Source organism: Geotrypetes seraphini, chromosome 12 (genome assembly GCF_902459505.1).
Source record: "Geotrypetes seraphini chromosome 12, aGeoSer1.1, whole genome shotgun sequence".
Lineage (NCBI taxonomy): Eukaryota > Metazoa > Chordata > Amphibia > Gymnophiona > Dermophiidae > Geotrypetes > Geotrypetes seraphini.
In genome coordinates, this window is record NC_047095.1 from 6995289 (window position 1) to 7019164 (window position 23876).

The 23876-nt window shown below is 42.4% G+C and overlaps 1 protein-coding gene across 5 annotated transcripts in view; it reads left to right on the forward strand.

Moving 5' to 3' along the window:
- WDR47 (WD repeat domain 47) overlaps positions 1-23876 on the forward strand; it is a 104273-nt gene that overhangs the window by 17814 nt on the left and 62583 nt on the right. For 4 of the 5 annotated variants that reach the window (XM_033916863.1, XM_033916860.1, XM_033916861.1 and 1 more), the window contains exons 3-5: positions 3975-4058; positions 5937-6021; positions 15754-16556. In XM_033916863.1, the coding sequence (XP_033772754.1) occupies positions 3975-4058; positions 5937-6021; positions 15754-16556 (972 nt within the window). The remainder of the gene's footprint in view (positions 1-3974; positions 4059-5936; positions 6022-15753; positions 16557-23876) is intronic. The other variant, XM_033916864.1, reaches the window with a different exon arrangement.

Genomic DNA, 23876 nt, shown 5'->3' on the forward strand with positions numbered 1-23876 from the left:
TTTTACTGAAGTAATTTCACCAATTTTTATTATTTTTACTCAGTTACATAGAAACATGATGGCAGATAAATGCCAAATGGCCCATCCAGTCTGCCAATCCATAGCATCTACTATCTTCTCCTCTTCCTAAGAGATTCTGCCTATCTATCCTGCGCTTTCTTGAATTAAAACACAGTCTTTGACTCTGTCACCCTGTCTGCAAAAAAGTGTTTCCTTAGATTACTCTTGAGTCTATCATTTCTTAACTTCATTTTATGTCCTCTCACTTTAGAATTTTCTTTCAACTGAAAGAGACTCGCCTCATTCGTATTTATGCCACGTAGGTATTTAAACGTCTCTTAATAATAATTATAATAATAACTTTATATACCGCAATACTACAAATAGTTCAGAACGGTTTACAGAGGAAGAGACTGTATACAGACAGTGATAATACCAAAAATTTTCAAAATGACATTGGCATGTTAAGATTAATCAAGTTTGTCTGGGAGTGTTTTAAGAATACATCAAGGCAGAAGTGGAGTCAGAGAAATTTGTCAAAGAGAGAAGTTTTTATTGACTTCCTGAAAGTTTGATAAGAAAGTATGTTTGAAATAAAGTTGGTTAAATGTTTGTTCCATTTGCCTGCTTGGAATGATAGTGTTCGATCAAGGAATCTCTTGTAGTTACAGCCCTTTAAGGATGGAAAGGCGAACAAGTAAGCACTACGTGTACAGGTTGTGCCTGGAAATTCGAAATAGTGAGACAGATTGGGGGTGAACCTGTTATGGTTTTGAAGCAAAGGCAAGCAAACTTAAAGATGACTCTTGCTTCCACAGGCAGCCAGTGTAGTTTTTTGTAATACGAGTTTACATGATCTGATTTCTTGAGGCCATAAATGAGATGGACTGCGGCGTTCTGGACGATTCTCAGCCGTTTGATGGTTTTCTTAAAAGATCCCAAGTATATGATATTGCAATAGTCTAAGTACTTAAGATCAAAGATTAAACCAGCAGTCGAAAAGAGAAGAAATCAAACTAATGTTTAATGGTATGGAGTTTTCATAAAGTGAAAAAACATTTTTTAACCTAAGCGTTAGTGTGATCTTCAAAAGTCAGGCTTCGGTCCAAGATGACACCAAGGATTTTGATTGTAGAAATAATTGGATAGTCTGACCCATTTAATCTCAAAGAGGTGTTCATGATTTTGTTATTTAGACTTGCCCAAAAAAACCTTAGTTTTTATCCAAATTCAGTGTTAGTTTAAATTGCGTATTCCATTGTTTTACCTTGGTAGGGACAGATGAGATGAGTTGTTTGTCTCTTGGGACAGTGAGGCTATAGGAATAATAATTGTGATGTCATCCGCGTATATTTACGATTTCAATTTTAAATCAGATAGCATATTTCCCATACTGTATATCTTCCCTCTCCCATCTTTCTTCCAAAGTATATATTGAGATCTTTAAGTCTGTCCCCATATGCCTTATGATGTAGACCACCAATCTTTTTAGTAGCCTTCCTCTGGACTTATTCCATCCTGTTGATATTATTTTGAAGGTGCGGTCTCAAGACTTGTACACAGTATTCTAAATAAGGTCTTACCAGAGTCTTATAAGGGACATCAAAACATCCTTTTTCCTTTCGTGGCTACAGAAGGTCAGTCAGGCGGCAAGTCTAACTTGGACAGACACTACTTATGGTGTTGGGGATGCAGAACCCAAGGTGAGAGGAGTTAGGAGTTAAAAGCAGTCTCAAAGAGGTAGACTTTTAACTTGGACGAGAACACTGCCAGAGATGGAGCCTGCCATAGGGAATCGGGCAGTTAGTTCCAGGCATACGGTTCAGCAAGACAGAAGGGGCATAGTATGGAGTTGGCAGTGTAGGAGAAGGGCACAGATAGGAGGGACCTACCGGCTGAGTGGAGCTCACGGGGGGGGAGAGTGGGGGAAGCCGGAACGTAGGTGGATATAAGTGAAGAGAGATAATGATGGGTTGCCGAGTGAATGAATTTGTAGGTCAGTAAGAGGAGTTTGAATTGTATTTGGAAATAGATGAGAAGCCAGTGAAGTGACTTTAGGAGAAGGGTAATGTGAGTATAGCAGCTCTCACAGAATATGAGTTGTGAATGGATTGAAGGAAAGAAAGATGTCTGAGTGGAAGACCTGAGATTAGCGAGTTGCAGTTTCCTGCTAGGTACTATATGTAATCTTTTTGTTCTCGTGGGTTAAATCTTTCATGTAACCCATTCTCTCCTGTCTCTTTGGTTTTGGCATAAAACCAGGCATGACCATATTGGTCATGTCCAGGGACCTTTTGGGTAATCAGTTGATCCCTTTCATTTAAGGAAAGAAAAAAATCTCTATCTTGGCACAGAAATCAAGCCACTTGACAGTTCTTTTTTCCTTCTCTACCCCTTTTAACAAATGATCAACATCCAGCCACAAAAGACTTGTCAGTGCAACAATCTTGGATTCAATTAACTAAAATACATTTCTTGGCTCATTGTACTAAACAGTTGAAGTTACTCTAAGTCTTCTCATTGGATGTTGAACTGCTTACTGTTAAGTAGTACACTGTTAAGTAGTACACTGTTAAGTAGTACACTGTTAAGTAGTACATTGTTAAGTAGTACATTGTTAAGTAGTACACTGTTAAGTAGTACACTGTTAAGTAGTACACTGTTAAGTAGTACATTAAGTAGTACATTAAGTAGTACATTAAGTAGTACACTGTTAAGTAGTACACTGTTAAGTAGAGTACATTGTTAAGTAGTACACTGTTAAGTAGTACACTGTTAAGTAGAGTACATTGTTAAGTAGTACACTGTTAAGTAGAGTACATTGTTAAGTAGTACACTGTTAAGTAGTACACTGTTAAGTAGAGTACATTGTTAAGTAGTACACTGTTAAGTAGTACACTGTTAAGTAGAGTACATTGTTAAGTAGTACACTGTTAAGTAGTACACTGTTAAGTAGTACACTGTTAAGTAGAGTACATTGTTAAGTAGTACACTGTTAAGTAGAGTACATTGTTAAGTAGTACACTGTTAAGTAGTACACTGTTAAGTAGTACACTGTTAAGTAGAGTACATTGTTAAGTAGTACACTGTTAAGTAGAGTACATTGTTAAGTAGTACACTGTTAAGTAGAGTACATTGTTAAGTAGTACACTGTTAAGTAGTACATTGTTAAGTAGTACACTGTTAAGTAGTACATTGTTAAGTAGTACACTGTTAAGTAGAGTACATTGTTAAGTAGTACACTGTTAAGTAGAGTACATTGTTAAGTAGTACACTGTTAAGTAGAGTACATTGTTAAGTAGTACACTGTTAAGTAGTACATTGTTAAGTAGAGTACATTGTTAAGTAGAGTACATTGTTAAGTAGTACACTGTTAAGTAGAGTACATTGTTAAGTAGTACACTGTTAAGTAGTACATTGTTAAGTAGTACATTGTTAAGTAGTACACTGTTAAGTAGTACACTGTTAAGTAGAGTACACTGTTAAGTAGTACACTGTTAAGTAGTACACTGTTAAGTAGTACACTGTTAAGTAGAGTACATTGTTAAGTAGTACACTGTTAAGTAGTACACTGTTAAGTAGTACACTGTTAAGTAGTACATTGTTAAGTAGTACATTGTTAAGTAGTACACTGTTAAGTAGAGTACATTGTTAAGTAGTACACTGTTAAGTAGTACACTGTTAAGTAGTACACTGTTAAGTAGAGTACACTGTTAAGTAGTACACTGTTAAGTAGAGTACACTGTTAAGTAGTACATTGTTAAGTAGTACACTGTTAAGTAGTACACTGTTAAGTAGTACATTGAGAACCAATACATTTGAGTGGTACGCAAAAATATAGAATAATCTGTCTTGTGTACAATTCTGGCTAGTAATGTAGCCTATTTTGACTATATTAGTTGCATATTGAAGCCTGATGTTTGTGAAACTTGTGAACTAGAGTTTTTTTTAGTTAAAAGTAATTTTTTTTTTAGGCAACTAATATTAGATGGTCAATGGGACGAAGTTTTACAATTTATTCAGCCTCTTGAGTGCATGGAAAAGTTTGACAAGAAAAGGTAATAAGCAATGATGAAAATATTTTTGCCTCTGCCCCAACACCTACATAACCTCTTACTATTGAACAACTATCCTAATATTTAGAGTTTTGTGGCCCCAGGATATTAACAGCTTTTAAAAAATTATTGCAAGAACAGCCTTATTGTGTGCATTAGTCATCATTTTAGTATGAGATCTAACCCATTTCCTTAACAGTAAGGAGTTTTGCGAAACAGGTTACTTTTTATGTACCTATTACAATTTACCGTATTTTTCGCTTCATAAGAAGCACCTGACCATAAGACGCACCTGACCATAAGACGCACCCTAGATTTAGAGAAGGAAAACAAGAAAAAAAACCATTCTGAACCAAATTCTCCCTGCAAGGCTCTGTCCCCTGTACCCCCCTCTGGTGGTCTAGTGATAGGCTGGGACAGGGCGGGCAGGGACAGGACACAAAGCAGGCAGGCCTAGTGGCCTAGTGACAGGCAGGCAGGCCCCATAAACCCCACGTGCCCCCCAGTACCTTAATTATCCCCCCCCACGTATCCCCAGTATCTTTTTTAATCATCCCCCATACCTTTAATCATATCCCCACCTTTGTACCTTTAATCATAGCCCCCCCTTGTACCTTTAAAGGTACAAGGGGGGCTATGATTAAAGGTACAAGGGGGGCTATGATTAAAGGTACAAGGGGGGCTATGATTAATCATAGCCCCCCTTGTACCTTTAATCATAGCCCCCCTTGTACCTTTAATCATAGCCCCCCTTGTACCTTTAATCATAGTCCCCCTTGTACCTTTAATCATAGCCCCCATTGTACCTTTTTAATCATACCCCCCCCTTTGTACTTTAATCATAGTCCCCTTGTACCGTACCTTTTTAAAATTCTTCCCTCCCTCCCTTGGCTCTGTATCATTTCCCGTGAGAACTGCTGCCAGCCATTCAGAAAGCGGCACGTGCCCAAGCGGGAGTGTGTAAAGCTTGGGCCTAACTGTTGCGCTCCTGACTCGTGTGCCCGCTGCCGGGAAATGATACAGAGCTGTCGAGGGAGGGATATACGCTGGATCACCAGGCTAGAAAAAAGTACAGCGGGGAATGACAGCGGCGGCGGATTTGTTTTAAAAAGGTGGTGCGGCTGCGGTGCGGGGGGGGGGGGGTTGCAATTGTACGGGGAGGCAACAAGGCGGTGTTTAAAGGTGTTGCAGCTGAAAGGTGGTGTGGCTGCAGGGGGGGGTGTTTTGCATTTGTACGGGGAGGAGAGCGGCGGGCGATGTTTAAAAAGCTGGTGCGCCGGGAATTAAAATATTGTACCTTAGCTTCATAAGACCTATCGAGATTTCCACCCTCTTTGGGGTAGAAAAAAAGTGTGTCTTATGGAGTGAAAAATACGGTATGTATGTTATTGCCACCAATAGAGGAATGTTCTTTGAGTGTATGCGAGAATATACATGTTGCAGTTCTTATGTTTCTGTTTACATTTTCAATCTGGGGGATATACAGAAAGTTGGATTTTTAAACATTTCTAATTCTATGCATGTAATTTTCCGCAGCCAGAAATTTTATGCACATAAACTGTGGTTATGCTCAGATGGAAAAAGGATACAGACAGCCATTGAAGCCAACTTTTCAAAATCATTGGGAGTGCTCAATGGAAATTACACTTCCTTGACACTGTCAAGCAGTTTACTCAATATTGGGGGTGCACAAGCACTCACAGCACCCACAGACAGACATCATCATCCAGGACATAAAACATTTTGAAAGTGCTTCCTTAATTAATAACTGAAAACTGGGCTCAATTTTTATCTTTGATTTTAATCAAACATAAGTAATATTTGAAGGGGGAGATAAGGGAGTAATGTTGATGTATTTTATTAATTATTTTTTTTTGTTAGGTTTCGCTATATTGTTCTGAAGCAAAAGTTTTTAGAAGCTTTGTGTGTGAATAATGCAATGTCAACAGAAGATGAACCTCAACATGTAAGATTTTTTTTTAATATTAACCTGTAACTTTATAGCTGGAAAGTCATTAATTGGAAGATGTTGGTTCACGTTATTCTGAAATACAAATTTACCGTATGTACTTGATTGTAAACCTGTCCGACTATAAACCAAAATAACATTTTCTCCCCCCTTTATAGGAGAAAAATTTTAACTCTAAAATAGTGGTGTACCAAGGGTGGGGTAGGGAGTTGTCTGCTCCATATGCAGGAAGCTCAGAGTTGCTGGAGTGGTTGCGAGCCTGCAGTCCACCTGTGCATGGCTGTTGGCTGTGCCAGTCCTGCCCACTTTGACATCAAGTTTCTGTTCCAGAGTAGGCATACCAGCAGAGCTGACATCTGCACACAGATAGTCCTGAACCCCCCGACTGATCTGGGGGTGGTGTGCTTCGGCTAGAGGAGGGGATGCTCCGCCCCAGTTATGCCACTGCTCAAATATAAACCAATGGTTTATATTCAAGTACCAGGACAGGAGCGATCCCTTCCTTCCCTGACGTGTCCTGTCTGCTAACTTGCAGTTGGCCAACCAGTCTGCCACCTCTCCCGGTTCCCTCCTAATCCCAGTCACACTACAACTCTACCTTACTGCCATGGCAGTCCAGTGATGTGGAGAACAAGAGCCAGAGTGATTGATCTCTCTCTCCTTCCCCATAGTGTCCTGTCTGCTAGCACACTTAGCCCACTCCATGTTTCCCTCCTCCCAATCCCACCACAGGCCTATCTTACTTTCCTGGTGATCCATTGGTGAGCTGGGACAGGAGTGATCCTTCTAAGCCCCTGCCCATGCAGTCTCTATATTTAAAAAAAATATGGTTGAAGCGAAGTCCCACAGGAACTCACAACAGACATTTTTTTTACTATTGAGACTGCACTGGCAGGATTGTGGAAGGATTGCTCCTCTCCCAGTTCACTGCTGGACCATCAGGGAAGTAAAGTAGGTGTGCAGTAGGAGGGGAGGGAGGGATTGATCACCAGTTCTCTATACTAGTGGACCACCAGGGCAGTAAGGGAGGTGATTCCAGGGAAGAGGGAGGGCTGGATGGGACTTGAATATAACTGACAGCCCCATATTTGGGCCCAGAAATCTTGGTTTATATTCGAGTATATATAGTAATATACATTTTAGCTTGTAGCATTATGTTGTAAATATGCAGTTTGAAGATTATTTATATGCTATTTTAAGAAAAGCAAAGACTTACTTCATGAGTTTTATTTATCAGGCTGAAAAATACAGAATTGTTTGTGATAGTGTTTTGTTCCCTATGTATGCTTTGATACACAATTTTATCCCAGGACAAGCAGGCAGCATATTCTCACATGTGGGGGTGACGTCATCCACCGAACCTGGCACAGATCGTCTAAAGATGGTCCTGCCAGCTCGTGGGACTATCGGTTGTTTGTTTTCTGTGGAGTGGAGAAGCCATATTTTGTTTGTTTTCTGTGGAGTGGAGAAGCCATATTTTGGTTTTCTCTTCACACACCTTCTGTTAGGTGTGTATGCTTTTTTATATGTCTTTTACTCATGTGTATTTTCTGCATACATCATTTGTGTATGTTTTGTGCCCTCTCGTATTATTTTTTCTTTAATACTTAAATTTATTTAATTTGCTAGTATTACTAAAAGGAGTGCTGTTTTTTAATAGGCCTTTGCCTACTAGCACTCTTCTGTGCGGAACCTCATGACGGCGGTTTTTCTCTCGGGGTTTTTGACTTCTTGATAATTTTTAGATTTTTGGGCCAGTTTAGAAACAGCATTGAGGATGGCCAACTCCAATGCTGAAGCTCCTCTTCACTGCCTTACACCAGGGCCGTCAACTTCATTGTCCTCTCTACCTCAGTTACTGCCGCCATCAGGGGAACCACGTTAGAAAGCTAAGAAGCACAAGCACTGTTCCCCCTCCAATGCTGCTGCAACACAAGAAACCTCTCCATCGAAAAGACAACAGATGGATACTTCTGCTCATGCGCATTCTGTACCGACTACCGTACAGGCGCAAGTTCCACTATCTGTGCAGCAACAAGTGCAATTTGTGCTGCCTACTGAATAAGTGCTAAGTTCACAGCAGCAAGCTCAATTTGTGCCACCTACTGCACAAGCACCATTTCTACAGCAGCAAGTGCATTCTGTGCCACCAACTGCACAGACACTCCAGTTCCAGCAACAGGCGCGATATATACCATCTATCATACAGGCCCTTTCTCTCTAAGATCATCTGAATATACTGCTGTGGAATGAGCTAGCCGGGCTATGGCAGTCGGACGCTGTGCTAAATTCTGTTAACACACCCCTTGCCTCGACTGAGTCCAAGCAAGGTAAGCGAAATACCGTCACTCGGAGACTCCTAAATGAGCATAAGGTAGGCTTAATAAAGACGTCGATGACATGCACTTATCATTGGGGTCTATGGCTGCATCGTCATTGAGGGGGGGGCATAGCGTATTGTCTGACTCTCAACGCCTCTTCTAGACGGCCTTCCCAGCAGCCAAGTCTATGCTCCTCCCAAGATTGCAGCTCTACTCCAAGACATCCTAGTATGACCAGACAACCTGCTAAGTATTCCCAGGTGATTCTGACTTGCTTCTTCATGCTTCTAGCAGATCTGAATACGTTGGTGATTTTCTCTATTGGCAGTCTTCCAGATTCAGCTTCATTGCCTGATCAGACTTTGCTCCCTGCCAGTCTGTTTATCAGAAGATGGGGCAGGATCTCCCAATTAAAATGCAGCCTGAAACAGACACTATTGCAGAATTCAGAGAGGTACTTGAATACAAGGAGTTGACAAGTACTGCCTGAAGGTTCTTCTCCGCATCCTTATGCAGGAGGCCTTGCTCAAAAACTGGGAATCCCCCATTTGTGCACCAGCGACTTTTGGATTATCTTTATAAGCTTCGATCTGCCCCTGGGTTTCACAAACCACAGCTGCCACATTAGTCGCTAGTGGTGGAGTCCTTCTTAAAGAAAGCACACAGCTTCGGAACCTATGCTAATTCTCCCTTGGGCAGAGAGGACAGTACTCTAGATAAGTTTAGTTGCAAGGTCTTCCAGAGCTCCATGCTCATGAGTAAAATCCTGAATTACACCTTCTATGTTCTTTTACATGAAGTCTCTTGTCCAGAGGATGTCCACTTACGGGCAGTGTGTCTGGGAGGGAATGCATGGATGGGAGAACATCGCAGGTGAGGAGACATAGGCATCCTGGGACTGTCGGCCAAGTCTCTTCCCTGAAGAAGCCCTTTCTGGATACGTCAATCACTCCTCCTAAACTTACTTGCTCCACTTCATCACTGACGCTGACCCATTCTGCTTCTATTCCTTTCTCTCCTCTCCTCTACCTTCCAAAGTATTTAGATCAATGCTGTCTTTTTAAAATGTTTATTTTATTTTTATTTTTCCTCTAACTGTACTTTTCACTTCTCTATTACCCTCCAGGTACTTTAGTTAGATTGTGAGCCTTCGGGACAGTAAGGGAATTTTCCAAGTACCTTTCTTATTTCTAATCTTAATGTATATTTTCTGTAAACCGCTTAGAACCTAACGGATGTAGCGGTATATAAGAAATGAATTACATTACATTACATTACAAGTACATACCCTCTAAACATCTCTTGGTTTATTGGTATCTCAAGCATGACCTTCTGGAAACCAGGAAATACATGGCACACTCTATATATGATGCCTTTGATGTAGCCTCTTGCACCTCAGTGGTTTCCATCTCTATGCACAGACAGGCTTGGATCAGAATCTCAGATCTAGATGCCAGTATTTAAGACTATCTTTTCAATATACCCTGTATGAGTAATGACTGGTTTGGAAATTGGATAGAGGAGGCGACTCAAAAGATCAAAAGACAAACTGACAGTACGAGCACTCTGTCTTCCTCAAAAGCTCAACATTTTCAGCAGCCTAAGCGATTTTCAAGCTCCTACAGGGGTTCCTCATACTACTCCAGAACTAAATACCATCGGTCTCCTATGTCTACATGGCCATCTATCCGAAGGCACCTGAGGCAACAAAAAATTTCTGCCCCTACTTAAGCAGCAGTCATTTTGACTCCGTCTTAGAGAGCTTAGCTAGTGTATCTCAGCCCTCAAATCATACTCTACCATACTCACCCATTACCAACAGCACTGGACCCTCATAACATTAGACCAATGGGTTCATCAAGTGGTGGGTGGGGCTATGCCCTTCTTCTGCAAAAGAAACCTTGGAACCACCCTCCAAGAGAGTCTCATGTCAACTCCCATCAGAAAGCCCTCCTTCACCAGGAACTCTCAACCCTCCTCCAGCGCAACGTAATAGAAAAGTTCCACTACAAGAGAAGGGCAAGGCATTCTGTTTGAGGTACTTCCTTAGACCGGAGGGAATCGTCCAATTCTAGACCTCCAAGCACTTAACAAGTACCTAGTGAAAGAGAAGTTTTGGATGCTCTCTCTGGGAACCCTATTGCCTCTTTTAGAAAAGAACAACTGGCTTTGTTCTCTAGATTTCAGAGGAGCGTACACACATTTCTATTCTCCCTGCTCACAAAATATTTTCACTTTCTTCTTGGAACACACTTCCAGTACAAAGTTCTTCCATTCGGACTGGCATCAGCATCCAGAGTGTTCACCAAGCGCTTGGTGGTAATGGCAGTGATACTTTGTTCATACAGTTTCCATGTTTTTCCTTACTTAGATCACTAGTTGATCAAAGCCTCTACACCCCAAAAGGCTCAGCAAGTTTGAATGTAACAGTTCAACTTCTCGAAATCCTGGGATTCGCAGTCAATTATCCCAAATCCCACCTAGTAGTTTATAGGAGCTCTTCTGGGCACAAACCTGTTGTGTGCTTTCCTCCCTCAGCGGAGACTCACCACAATATGTCAGCTCTGCCAGGAAGTCTCTTCTCTTCGCCACCTGATGGCATGTCACTTGTGATTCCTCGGCCACATGGCCTCCACAGTATTGGACGTTATTCTCCCAGTGGTCTCAAACAACTGGTCTTCTGTCCCAGTACTTGTCAGTGACATCACAGCTCAGAGACTCACTTCTGTGGTAGATGTCTCCAACCAATCTCTCCAGAGGTGTCCTGTTTCAAGAACCACCTCATCAAAAGATTCTGACAATAGATGCTTCCATGTTAAGATGGCGAGCTCACTTAGATGACCTACGCCAGTGTTCTCAACTTCTTCAAGCCAAGTACTCTCTAAGCCTAACAAATATCAACTGAGTACCCCCACCCAAACTCTGCCCATGACCCATCCCCATAATAATAGTACTAATTGTAATGCAATTTCTTCCATCCATTTTTCATCAGGGCTGTGGAGTCGGTAGATAAATGTTCCGACTCAGACTCCTCAGTGTTTTGTACTTCTGACTCCGACTCCCCGACTCCGACTCGTCAGTGTTTTGTACTTCTGACTCCGACTCCGCGTGAAACAAGATCTTCATCCGCGTAAAAAGATGTTGTGCGTATGGTGGGAGAGCTTGGTTGGATGAATTTTTCAAGTCTACACCAGGTGATTTCTAACAACAAGGTATTGAAAACCTTGTTGAACGTTGGAAATAAGTTGTAAACAACAACAAGGGAGAATACATTTATAAGTATTGGTACTCCGAATTGTGCGTTGCGTGCCATATAGTGAAGCACGTGTTCATTTTGCGGTTACGTGAGGCACTGCATGCATTGGTCTTTATTCTTACAGTAGAGAAGTCATTAATTATAACTTTTTGTGAATTGGGACATTTAAACTTGCTTTTTTTAAATTCCAATCTAAATTTAGTTGGAGTCGGAGTCGGTGCATTGTTTGGCAACTCCGACTCCAGGTACCCGAAATTTCCTCCGACTCCATAGCTCTGTTTTTCATATACACACAATACAATCTTATTAATACATAATGGTAACACAAAATTGAAAAAACACAAAGCACACTGTATGCAGAGAAAATGTTAATTATCAGTTATATTTGCTTTTTTTTTTCCAAAGAGGACAATATGCAATTAGTAACAACTATAGAAAATAGACAAATATAGAGCAAAATATAGACAGCTGATATAAATTCACAAAACTGACACATTTTGATCACTAAATTGAAAATAAAATTATTTTTCCTACCTTTGTTGTCTGGTGATTTCATGAGTCTGGTTGTATTTCCTTCTGATTGTGCATCCAATATTTCTTTCTTTCTGCTTCCTGTACGCTTCCTCTCCTCCAGACCCCATTCCCTTTCCCAACCAACATCTTTCTCTCTCTGTCCCTCCACGAGTCCAACTTTTCTTCCTCTCTCCTCCACCCCTATTGGCAATATGTTTCCCTCTCTCTCTCACACTTATCCATCTGTCTTGAGAGATCCAGGCATCTCCCCCACCCCTTCTACTACCACATCCAACATTTCTTCCTCTCTCATCCCCCAGATCAATTGCAGCATTTTTCACCACTACCCACCAGCCCCATGCCTATTTCTCCTTATATCACCCCTCTCCAGCACAATGCCACATTTCTCCCTCCATCAGTATGTCCAACATACCTCCCCCTTGCATCCCCTTCAATCTGTCCCTCTGTTCCCTCTTCACCACCATATCCAACATTTCTTCTCTCATCCTTCTCTCCCCATGCATCTCTACCTCTCTCCCCTTTCTCTCTATGCCCAGTTTTCCTCTTCCTCTTCCTTTCCCTCTCACTCACACACTGATATCCAAGTTAGTGCCTCCTTCCTCCTTCCCTTCTATGTCCCATGTTCATTCCCCTTCCCTTCCTTCTGTGTCGAGTTCGTGCTCCTTCTCCCTCCCATCCTTCAAAAATTAAGTTGCACGCCATGGATCCCTGCCTGCCCCATCCACACCCCCCTCCCCTGAAGCTGACCTTGTTACTTTGTTGGAGCCGGAGTCACTCCATCCTCTCCCAGCAGCAACTCCGTGCAGGGACAATGTGTTCAGCGTTTCACATGCTGTATGTGGCTGGCCCACTAGCCTTCCCTCTGATGTCAATTCTAACGTCAGAGAGAAGGTTCATTTGAGCTGAAGGGCCACATCAAATGGCACAGATATTTTGCATGTATTACACAAGCAAAATATCTTTCCCATAAAAAAAGAATAAAAAAAATTCCCCACCACCCCTTACGGCCCTCCCCAATGACCCCTGACGATGTGCCCACTCCCTTTTGCCGCCAGACACTCCCCCCCCAAACTGAAAAAATGGCATGAGGGATGCCCATTCCTTTCTGCAACTGGAGGCGCTCTCTACACCCTCTCCCGTACCTTTTAAGTTGGGAACATGAGGAGGGGCCTAAGGCCTTGATTGGCTCAGACGCCAATCCTCCCTTGGGAGGAGTCTTAGGCATCTGAGCCAGTCAGAAATTTAGGCTCCCTCTCTAGGAAGTACCTGATTGGCTCAGACACCTAAGACCCCTCCCAAGGGGAGGGGCCTGAGGCGCCTCAGCCAGTCAGGGTCTTATGCCCCTCCCCATACATCACATAATGCAGCGGGAGGGACTAAGACCCAGCATTGTAGATGGCGGCCACAGAGCAGGAGGTACTGAGCACCCCTCCTGCTCCCAACTTAAAAGGTATGGAGGAGGAAGTGTTGGGGGAAGGCCTCCGGTGGCAGGAGGGAATGTTCAACCCGCCTGCCAGTTTTTCAATTTGGTGGGAGAGTGTCCAGTGGCAGGAGGGAATGGGCATCCCTCCTGCCATTTTTGGGGGTTGGGGGACAGTGGCTCGTGGATGGCGGTTCATTGGGGGGGGGGCATAGCGCGGGGACTTTTTTTTTATGGGACGGATTGTGCGTGTTTAACATATGCACAACATCTGTCCATTAAAAAAAAACAGAAGCCCTAACAGCAGTGACAGGAGGCTGCTTCCCCTGTCATTGCTGTTAGGGCTCTACGCATGTTTCAGTGATTGAGTGATTGATCTTTCATGTTTGCTTGCAAATGATTTGTACTTCTGTGCAAATCATTTGCATGCAAACTTGATAGTGCATCGATCGCTGCTGGAGAATCATCCAGAGAATTGGCCAACAGTGATCGAGTCACTATCTTTAGTGCATCTAGCTCTTAATCCCCCCATTGCCCCAGGTTCATTAGATAGATTGTGAGCCCACAGGGACAGATGGGGAAGAATGCTTGAGTACTTCAGTAAATTCATGTAAACCATTTTGAGTTGCCCTGGGAGAACAGTATAGAAAATTGAATAAATAAATTGGTGCTGGAAATGTAGGTCAGGGTTTTAAAGGCCTACATTTCTAGCGCCCACCTTTGACAAGAATTGCATCTATGGAGGCACCTTATATCGCCTACTTTGACTTTGGTATTCTAAGGCGCCTCTGTAGATGCAATAAAGGTGCCATTTTTCTAGGCGCCAATAGGCACCTACATTTTTTGTAAATGATATTTTAATTGTTTTTAAATGGTTTTTACCACTTAAGTTAGGCACCAGTAGGATACCTAACGGTGCCTAACTTTAAGGTGCTGTTTATAGAATATGGGCCGCAATGAAAACATATTTTCTCTCTCTCTGCTGTAATTGTGTTATGCATTGTTCACAGTAAATTTATGACGATCTTGGTATGCAGCAAAATCACTTTTTTAGTCAGTTAGCCTACTCAGGTATAGATTGATTTACACCTTTCTTCCCAGTTACTCCCTATAGAATTCCATGGTATAGCTTCAAACAAGCATTAGTACCAAAGAGCTTGCTGTCCCACAACCGAGCAGTGAGTAAGAGGGTGCAATCTAGTAAACAAGTTTCACGTTCTGCTATCTTCTAGTTCAGTTGATTTGTGTTTGGAGCTTCTAATCTGTTATTACAGGTTGCTATGTGCTGTTAGTTTAATGACATTTCCTCTGTTCTCCTTATTTTGAGCAAAATGGCATGATTTAGATAAGTTAAACATGTCAATATAACCTGTAACTGCTCTAGATAGAGTTATACTCACAGCTGTCCAATTCCCCTGAAGAAGCTATTGGTGAAACAGAGACACTCTAGGGATATCAGATACGTGCTGGCTTTTACTGTGCAGTTTATAATACATTTAAAAGATATCAGAGGTTTTTTTTGACCTATGATTGACATTGGATGCGGGTCAGTAACACCGCTGAATGTTGTCACTACATTTCCACTGTTGGTGTGTATATCGTTTAGAAAAGTACTTTGTTTCTAACAATTTCTTTCTAGTTAAGGAAACTTATTTTTCTTAAAGCATAGTTGGAGTAATGGAATGAGATATAGTAGCACAAAATGAAGAATTATAATTATCAGATAGTTGTTAGGTCCCAGTTCTTACCAAAAGTGCATCATGGAAATTTTACAAATCAGAATAAAGAAATAATCACTTTTTCATATCACAACTGTTAATGATCCAAGGGAGTAGAGTCAGCCCAGTTATTTTATATTTATATATATCCCCGCCGCCCCCTTGGATAGCAACAATTATAAAATCTACTTACTTACATCTACTGTAATGGTGGTCAATGGGAATGTGCTTCAGAGCTATACACTTGGAAATGTCAATTGTTACCATGTACATACCTGTGATCTTTTTTATTGTTAATTTAAATTCAGTTATATGTAATATAATTGTAGAACTCCAACTGAATAAAAAACTGTGGGTGCCATGTCTAATGCAGAAAGAACTACTTTCCACTGTGTACAATTTGAATAGATTCAACATTTTAAATGCATGAACTGAAAGGAGGAAATGTTTAACTGATACTGTTCATATTACATATTGCAGTTGGAATTTACAATGCAAGAAGCTGTCAAGTGTTTACATGCTTTGGAAGAATATTGTCCTTCTAAAGAAGATTACAGCAAGCTCTGTTTATTACTGACGTTGCCTCGTCTAACTAACCATGCAGAGTTCAAGGATTGGAACCCCAGTACTGCTAGAGTTCACTGCTTTGAAGAAGCATGTGTCATGGTAGCAGAGTTTATCCCTGCTGACAGAAAACTGAGTGAAGCTGGTTTTAAAGCAAGTAACAATCGGTTATTCCAACTGATAATGAAGGGCCTTCTTTACGAATGTTGTGTGGAATTTTGTCAGAGCAAAGCAACTGGTGAAGAAATTACAGAAAGTGAAGTCTTACTTGGTATTGATTTGTTGTGTGGCAATGGTTGTGATGATTTGGATCTGAGTCTGTTATCTTGGCTTCAGAATCTTCCATCTAGTGTTTTTGCTTGTGCTTTTGAGCAAAAAATTCTTAATATTCATGTTGATAAACTTCTTAAGCCCTCTAAAACTACATATGCTGATCTTTTAACACCTCTTATCAACAAGCTATCACCCTATCCATCATCCCCAATGAGGAGACCTCAGTCGGCTGATGCATACATGTCCCGTTCTTTAAACCCAGCCCTTGATGGACTTTCATGTGGACTAAGTAATCATGACAAGCGAGTCTCAGACATTGGAAATAAAACCTCTCCAATGTCGCATTCCTTTGCTAATTTCCATTACCCTGGTGTACAGAACCTTAGTCGAACTGTAATGCTGGAAAATACAGACTGCCACAGTATTTACGAAGAATCACCAGAGCGGTATGTTTAATATTTAGAAGTAAAAGTAATAATCAATCTTTGTTCAGTTATTTTTTTATTAGCATGTGTTTCTTGTGGGGGGCAGTGCCTACAAATGGGTTATTTTCACTTACCATAATAGTAATGAACCTTATTCTTAAATCAGGATGTGATCTTGTTCTCACAAATTTTAATGCATTAATGTTCACCAAAGTACATCAGACCAAAGATATCTTCATTCTTTACTATTTAAATATTGTAGTTCCTCCCTGTTACCCTTCGTACCAGTAAGTCATTGTCTGTTGGTTTTCTTGTTGCTGTATAGAAAATTTGTTTTTAATGTCTTTTAATAACACTATGTAAAATCGCTTTGATATTTGATAAGGTGGTATATCAAATTTTTAATAAACCTGAAACCTGATAAGATGCAACATTAATGGGCATTGGGCAACCTATTAAGATATGCTTTAAATTTCCTTTTAAACACAGAAAACAGAGAAAATAAAGGCAGATAAAGACCATATGGTCTATCTAGCCTACCTAATCATGTCATCTATGAGGGTCAGTTGAAAAGTTTCTAGCCTAATCAAGAAAACAACATTTTTTGGGGGAAAAATACAATTTATTTTCAACATACTCTCCCATTTAGCTCAATACATTTGCTCCAATGCTTTTCCAGACCTTCCATACCTTCAATAAAATATGAAACATCTAAACTGGGAAAATAGCTATTAACAGCATCTATAACCGCAGAATCTGAAGAAAATTTATTCACAGACAGCCATTTTTTCAAGTTTGGAAACAGAAAGAAGTTGCACAAGGCTAAATCTGGAGAAGTACGGTGGACAGGAAATGAATTCATGCAGTTTTGCCATCGCAATTGTTGATGTGTGAGCCAGTGTTTTTTCCTGGTAATAGAAAACTTGCTTCATAGTCAAATGATAACGTTTTGTCTTGATTTCGTAATAAGCTAGTATAGGTTTTGCCATTAATGTTTTTTCCCTTTTCCAGATGGTCAATAAAAATTATCACATGGAAATCCCAAGACGGTCGCCATCACCTTTCCAGCTGATGGAGCTGTTTTTGCTTTCTTCAGAGTCTTTTCATCTGTTGTAGTCTATTGTTTGGATTGTTATTTTGTCTCAGGAGTATAGTGATGAATCCCAGTCTTATCCACTATCACAAAATGCCACAAAAAGTCATTCTCATTGCACTTAAAACGCTCAAGACACATTTTTGAAATGTGCAATTGAACTTGTTTTTGGTCAATGGTTAGCAAATGCGGCACCCATCGCACACTCAACTTCTTCATGCCTAAATATTAATGTAGGATGGTGTGTACACTTTCTGATGAAATACCATCAGCCTTTGCTATCTCATTTAGGGTCAATTGCCATTTAGTCTATTGCTGTTTCGTTAACCATTTAGTCTGTTGTTGCTGTTTTTGGACATCCAAGGCATTCTTCATCAACAATGCTTGTCTGGTCAAGTTTAAATTCAGTAGCCCATGCTTTCACCATTGAAAGTGAAGAAGACACATCACTTATACACTGCGTCTAACTCAGATTTAATTTCGGTAGGCAATTTTCCCTTAAAATGATGGAACTTTATCACGGCACAATACTCAATTTTGCCCATTTTTTTATAAAGTGGAGCAGTTGTTAATTTTATAAGGCTGATACGACAAAGCTAGACATCAGATTGAGTTGAAAATCTTGCCTTAGATGATTGTCAACATCATCTGGCAGATGCTGGGGTCAATGGTAGTGACCATAAAGGTGGTCCCTTGGGCGAAAGCTCAACTACGCCCTCTCCAGAAAATGCTATTGTCCTGCTGGCCTCTGCAGACAGATTCTCTCCAGATGCCACTGATCTGGACGGTGGAAGCATATTAAAGTATGCCTTGGTGGCTCCAGCCAGAGTCTTTGTCCAAGGGCTTCCCCTCCACATATCCTCTTGGGTAATTCTGATAACATTGACCTTATAGCTGGGAGGTCAATGCAAGGGTCATATGATTCAGGGCCGATGGTTTCCTTTTCAGAGAAAATAGTTCATCAACAGATTGGATTTTGAGAGTCATTTGTGTAGCGCTGCTGTCTTTCAAAAAAAAAAAACCAAAAACCCCTGGAGGGCAAAGCAGTCAGGGTTTTCTCTGACATGGTAGTGGCGTATGTCAACAAGCAGGGAGGCACCAAGAGTGTCCACTAAAACTGGAGGCCCAATTGTTGCAGAAGGCCATCTACAAGCCTATATAGCAGAATTGGAAAATGTGCAAGACAACTATCTCGGCTGGCAGACCTTGGATCCGGGGGAGTGGTCTTTGTCCCAGAGAGCCTTCAACAGCATGGTGAGGCGCTGGGGGTGTCAGACGTTTGATCTAATGGGGTTATCAGCCAACAAGAAATATTCTCAGTATTTCAGCTGAAGATCCAAGTAAAGAAGTACCGGCATGGATGCTCTAGTACAGCCTTGGCCAACAAAGGAGTACGTGTTTCCACCATGGCATATGATAGACTGGGTCATTCCAAGGGTTGGTGGTTCTCGTGGCTCCAGAAGGCTACATCGCCTATGATACGCTGATCTAGTTCAGCTATAGCAGGAGATGTATCTCAGACTGCTGCTGCTTCTAATGCTTCTGTCAAAGGGTCTGATTGCCTTGGAGAGTCCAGAATGCTTTGAGCTTATGGTGTGGTTCTTCAGCATGCAGCCTTAAAGCAGAAAGGATATTCGGAGGTGGTTATAGCTACCCTCCTAAGATCTAAGAAACCAGTGACTTTTGCAGCTTATGCTAAGGCTTGGAAGACCTTTCAGCACTAGTGTGCTAAATAGAAGATGGAGTTGTTTAAGGCTCCAATATTTGTGGTCCTGTCATTTCTGCAGGATGGTCTCAAGAAGGGCCTGGCAGTTGGTTCACTCAAGGTGCAGGTGGTAAGCCTCTTGTGTTTAGGGCTTGAGTGGAGAAAGTTTCCTTGGCTTCCCGCCATGACATTGCAGATTTCTGAAGGGAGCATTATGGTTGCACTCTCCTGTGCGACAGCTATTTTCGATGTGGAATCTTAACATTGTTTTGCAGGCCCATGTACGAGCTCTTACAAGAGGTATCACTAATGGATCTTGCCATCAAGATGGATTTTCTGGTAGCTATCACCTCAGCCAGAAGGGTCTTGTAGCTCCAAACTCTTTCTTGCAGAGAATCTTTCCTCAGATTTACGGAGGCTAGCGTTTCTCTGCATACAGTTTCTTCCTTTCCTCCTAAAGTAGTCTCACCATTCCACCTAAATCAAGAAGTCTGTCTGCTTGTATTTCATGACATAAGATTGAATAAAATGGACAAAGGGTTGGTGTTGCTGAATGTTAGGAGAGTTCTTCATTACCTTGAGGTAACAAATAATTTTCGTCTTTCAGACCATCTTTTTGAGCTGACAAGTCCTAGCTGACTGGGAAATCCTGCTTCTAAAGCTTCCATTTCAAGATGGATTAGTATGGCCATTTCATCAGCATTCATCGGGTACGGTAAACAACCATTGATGTCTATGAGGAGTGTGGCTTCATGAGCGGAGTCTCAAGCAGTTCTGTCCAAGGAAACTTGTAGAGCAGCTATGTTGTCTACCCTCTATTTCAAGATGGATTAGTATGGCCATTTTTTCAGCTTACATCGGGTATGGTAAACAACCATTGATGTCTATGAGGAGTGTGGCTTCTTCACGAGTGTGGAGTTCCGGGTGGTTCTGCCCAAGGAAATTTGTAGGGCAGCTATGTTGTCCACCCTCCATATTATCACAAAGTTATATAAGGTGGATGTAGTGGCACGAACGGATGCTGCTTTTGGGTTCTTGGTACTAGCAACAGGCTTATCTGTCCCGCCCTAGACTCAGGAAACTGCTTTGGTATGTCTTAGGATTTTATATACCGCCTATCAAGGTTATCTAAGCGGTTTTTACAATCAGGTACTGTCCCAATGGTTCAAGACTGAAGCCCCTCCGTCCCCGCCCGTCCCTATAAACTTCAGAAATAGTTATTTCATTTAATTATGATACTGAATTAAAGGCTCTGGTAGAAACCCATTTACAAATAAGCAAAGAGACTTTATTAATTTGGAAATATTAATTGGGAAGAATACATACTTTGTAAACAGGTTTCTACCAGAGCCTCGAATGTTTATAAATTTTTATCAACACATCTAATATTCTACTTTATCCTGAATTAAAAAAAAAAAAAGGAAATATAATTTTTTTCTACCTTTGTTGCCTGGTTTCTGCTTTCCTCATGTTCTCATTCAATTCCTTCCATCCACTATCTCTCTTCTCTCTGCGTCTTCCATTTGCTCTGTTACTGTGCCTTTCCCTTTCTCCCCCCTTCCAAATTGGTCTGGCACCCATCTTCTTCCCTCCGCTCCCCCCATAGTCTGGCATCTCTGTCTTCTTCCCTGCCAGCGTCTTCGCCCCACTCTCTCTTCCCCATTTCCCTTCAGCGTCTTCTCCCCACTCTCTCTTCCCCATTTCCCTTCAGCGTCTTCTCCCCACTCTCTCTTCCCCATTTCCCTTCAGCATCTTCTCCCCACTTCTCTACCCCATTTCCCTTCAGCATCTTCTCCCCACTTCTCTACCCCATTTCCTTTCAGCGTCCTTCTCCCCCCATCTTCCCCATGTCCTGTCAGCGTCCTTCTCCTCCCTCTGTCTTCCCCATGTCCTTTCAGTGTCCATCTCCCCCCTCTGTCTTCCCCATGTCCTTTCAGTGTCCATCTCCCCCCTCTATCTTCCCCATGTCCTTTCAGCGTCCTTCTCCCCCCTCTATCTTCCCCATGTCCTTTCAGCGTCCTTCTCCCCCCTCTGTCTTCCCCATGTCCTTTCAGCGTCCTTCTCCCCCCTCTGTCTTCCCCATGTCCTTTCAGCGTCCTTCTCCCCCCCTCTGTCTTCCCCATGTCCTTTCAGGTCCTTCTCCCCTCTCTGTCTTCCCCATGTCCTTTCAGCGTCCATCTCCACCCCTTTGTCTTCCCCTTGTGCTTTCAGTGTCCTTCTCCCCCCTCTGTCTTCCTCAGTGCTTTCAGCGTCTTTCTCCCCCCTCAGTTTTACCCATTTCCCTTAAGCGTCTTTTCCTCTCCACTCCACCTTTCCTCCCTTTCTCCCTCCCTGCCCCTTACCTTCGTGGCGCTTCCCCGCCCGACTGACAACAGAACAGGCCCGGTCCGACAAACCTCCCTGCCCTGAATCCAGCTGCTGTAAAAAGGTAATTTAGATTCGCGGCTACAGGGCAGGGAGGTTTGTCGGACCGGGCCTGTTGTCGGTCGGTCGGGGGAAAGCGCCACGAAGGTAAGGGGATCTGGCCGGCTCTGCACCCCCCCTAAGGCTGCCCCGGGGCGCACTGCCCCCTCCCGCCCCCCCCCCCCTTTGGTACGCCACTGCCTTGAATTTTTCCTACCTGCCCTGCTGCAGCACACAGCCGACCAGAAGTCTTCCCGATGTCAGTGCTGACGTCAGAGGGAGGGAGGGCTTTGCTTAAGCCCTCCCTTCGACATCAACACTGATATCGTGGAAGACTTCCGGTCGGCTGTGTGCTGCGGCAGGGCAGGTAGGGAAAACAAAACGAGCCTCGCGGCTCGAGTGCATCCAACCCCGCAGGAACCCCGCGACCCTAGGGGGTGTCCCCACAGGATCCCCGCGACCCTAGGGGGTGTGCCCATGGGATTCCCTTTGTCCCCATTCCCGTGCAGCTCTCTACCTCAAGGTTCTGTTCTTGGGCCTGTTCTTTTTAACATTTTTATAAACGATATTGCTGAAGAATTGTCAGGTAAGATTTGCCTCTTTGAGGATGATACCAAAATCTGCAATAGAGTGGATGCGCCGGATGGTGTGAATAACAAGAAAAATTACCTGGCGAAGCTTGAAGAATGGTCTGAAATTTGGCAGCTAAAATTTAATGCTAAGAATTGCAAGATTATGCATTTGGGCTGCAAAAACCCGAGGGAACGGTATAGATTAGGGAGTGAAGAGCTTATGTGTATGACAGAAGAGTGAGACTTGGGTGTGATTGTATGTGATGACCGTAAGGTGGCCAAACAGGTTGAAAAGGTGACGGCAAAAGCTAGAAGGATGCTAGGTTGCATAGGGAGAGGTATGGCTAGTAGAAAAAAGAAGGCATTGATGCCCCTGTATAAGACTTTGGTGAGACCTCATTTAGAATATTGTGTACAATTCTGGAGTCCGCACCTTCAAAAAGATATAAAAAGGATGGAGTCGGTCCAGAGGAAGGCTACTAAAATGGTGTGTGGTCTTCATCATAAGGCATATGGGAACAGACTTAAAGATCCCAATCTGTATATTTTGGAGGAAAGGTAACATGATAGATGTTTAAATACCTACGTAATGTAAATGCGCACGAGTCAAGTCTCTTTAATTTGAAAGGAAACTCTGCAATGAGAGGGCATAGGATGAAGTTAAGAGGTGATAGAATCCGGAGTAATCTAAGGAAATACTTTTTTACAGAAAGGGTGGTAGATGCATGGAACAGTCTCCCGGAAGAGATGGTGGAGACAGAGACTCTGTCTGAATTCAAAAGGGCCTTGGATAGGCACGTGTGGGATCTCTCTGAGAGAGAAAGCGATAATGGTTACTGCAGAATGGTAGACTAGATGGGGCATTTGGCATCTGTGTTTCTAAAATAGCCAAGCAAATGTTAGTGAACCAGTCGCTTGGCTATTTTGCATGGGGTTTTACTCTTTTTCATGGCCAGATAAGAAATAGGCGATCGAGGGGGAAAACAGGAAGTGGGAAGGTTTGTGAATCGGTCAGATAGTAGCAATCGTGAAAACAGGTTAGCGACAATCGCTGACTTTAGTGAATCGGGTCCTTATTCTCCCTACCCATCAGAACACCCTCACTCATACTCTACCAATTGCCAGGTCTTCACTACCCCCTCAAATTCCCTTGTCACCTCTATTTATAATACCCTGCTCTTTCCTGGGTCTCTAGTCCATTTGACTATCTTATCCCTCCATGCTCACCCTCATTCTACCTTTGCTCTAATATCTTCTCTCTTTATGTGTCCCTGTCCATATCCTTTCCCTCATGTTCAACTGTTCAACAGCTGGGCCTCTTTGTCCTCATATCCCCCCCCCCACATATGGAGCATTACCCCTCTGTATCCATGTCCCTCTTCTTGTCCAGCTTCTTCCCCTCCATCCCTATCCTAGGGTCAACATTTGTGTGTCTGTCCCATATCCTCTTCCACAGTCTAGGATCTCTTTTTTTGTTGTTCTGGCCATCTCTGGGTCCCCTCCCCCACAGCATATCTCTGGTTTTCTGTCTCTCTTTCTTGACTCCAGCATCTTTTCTCCTTATCCAT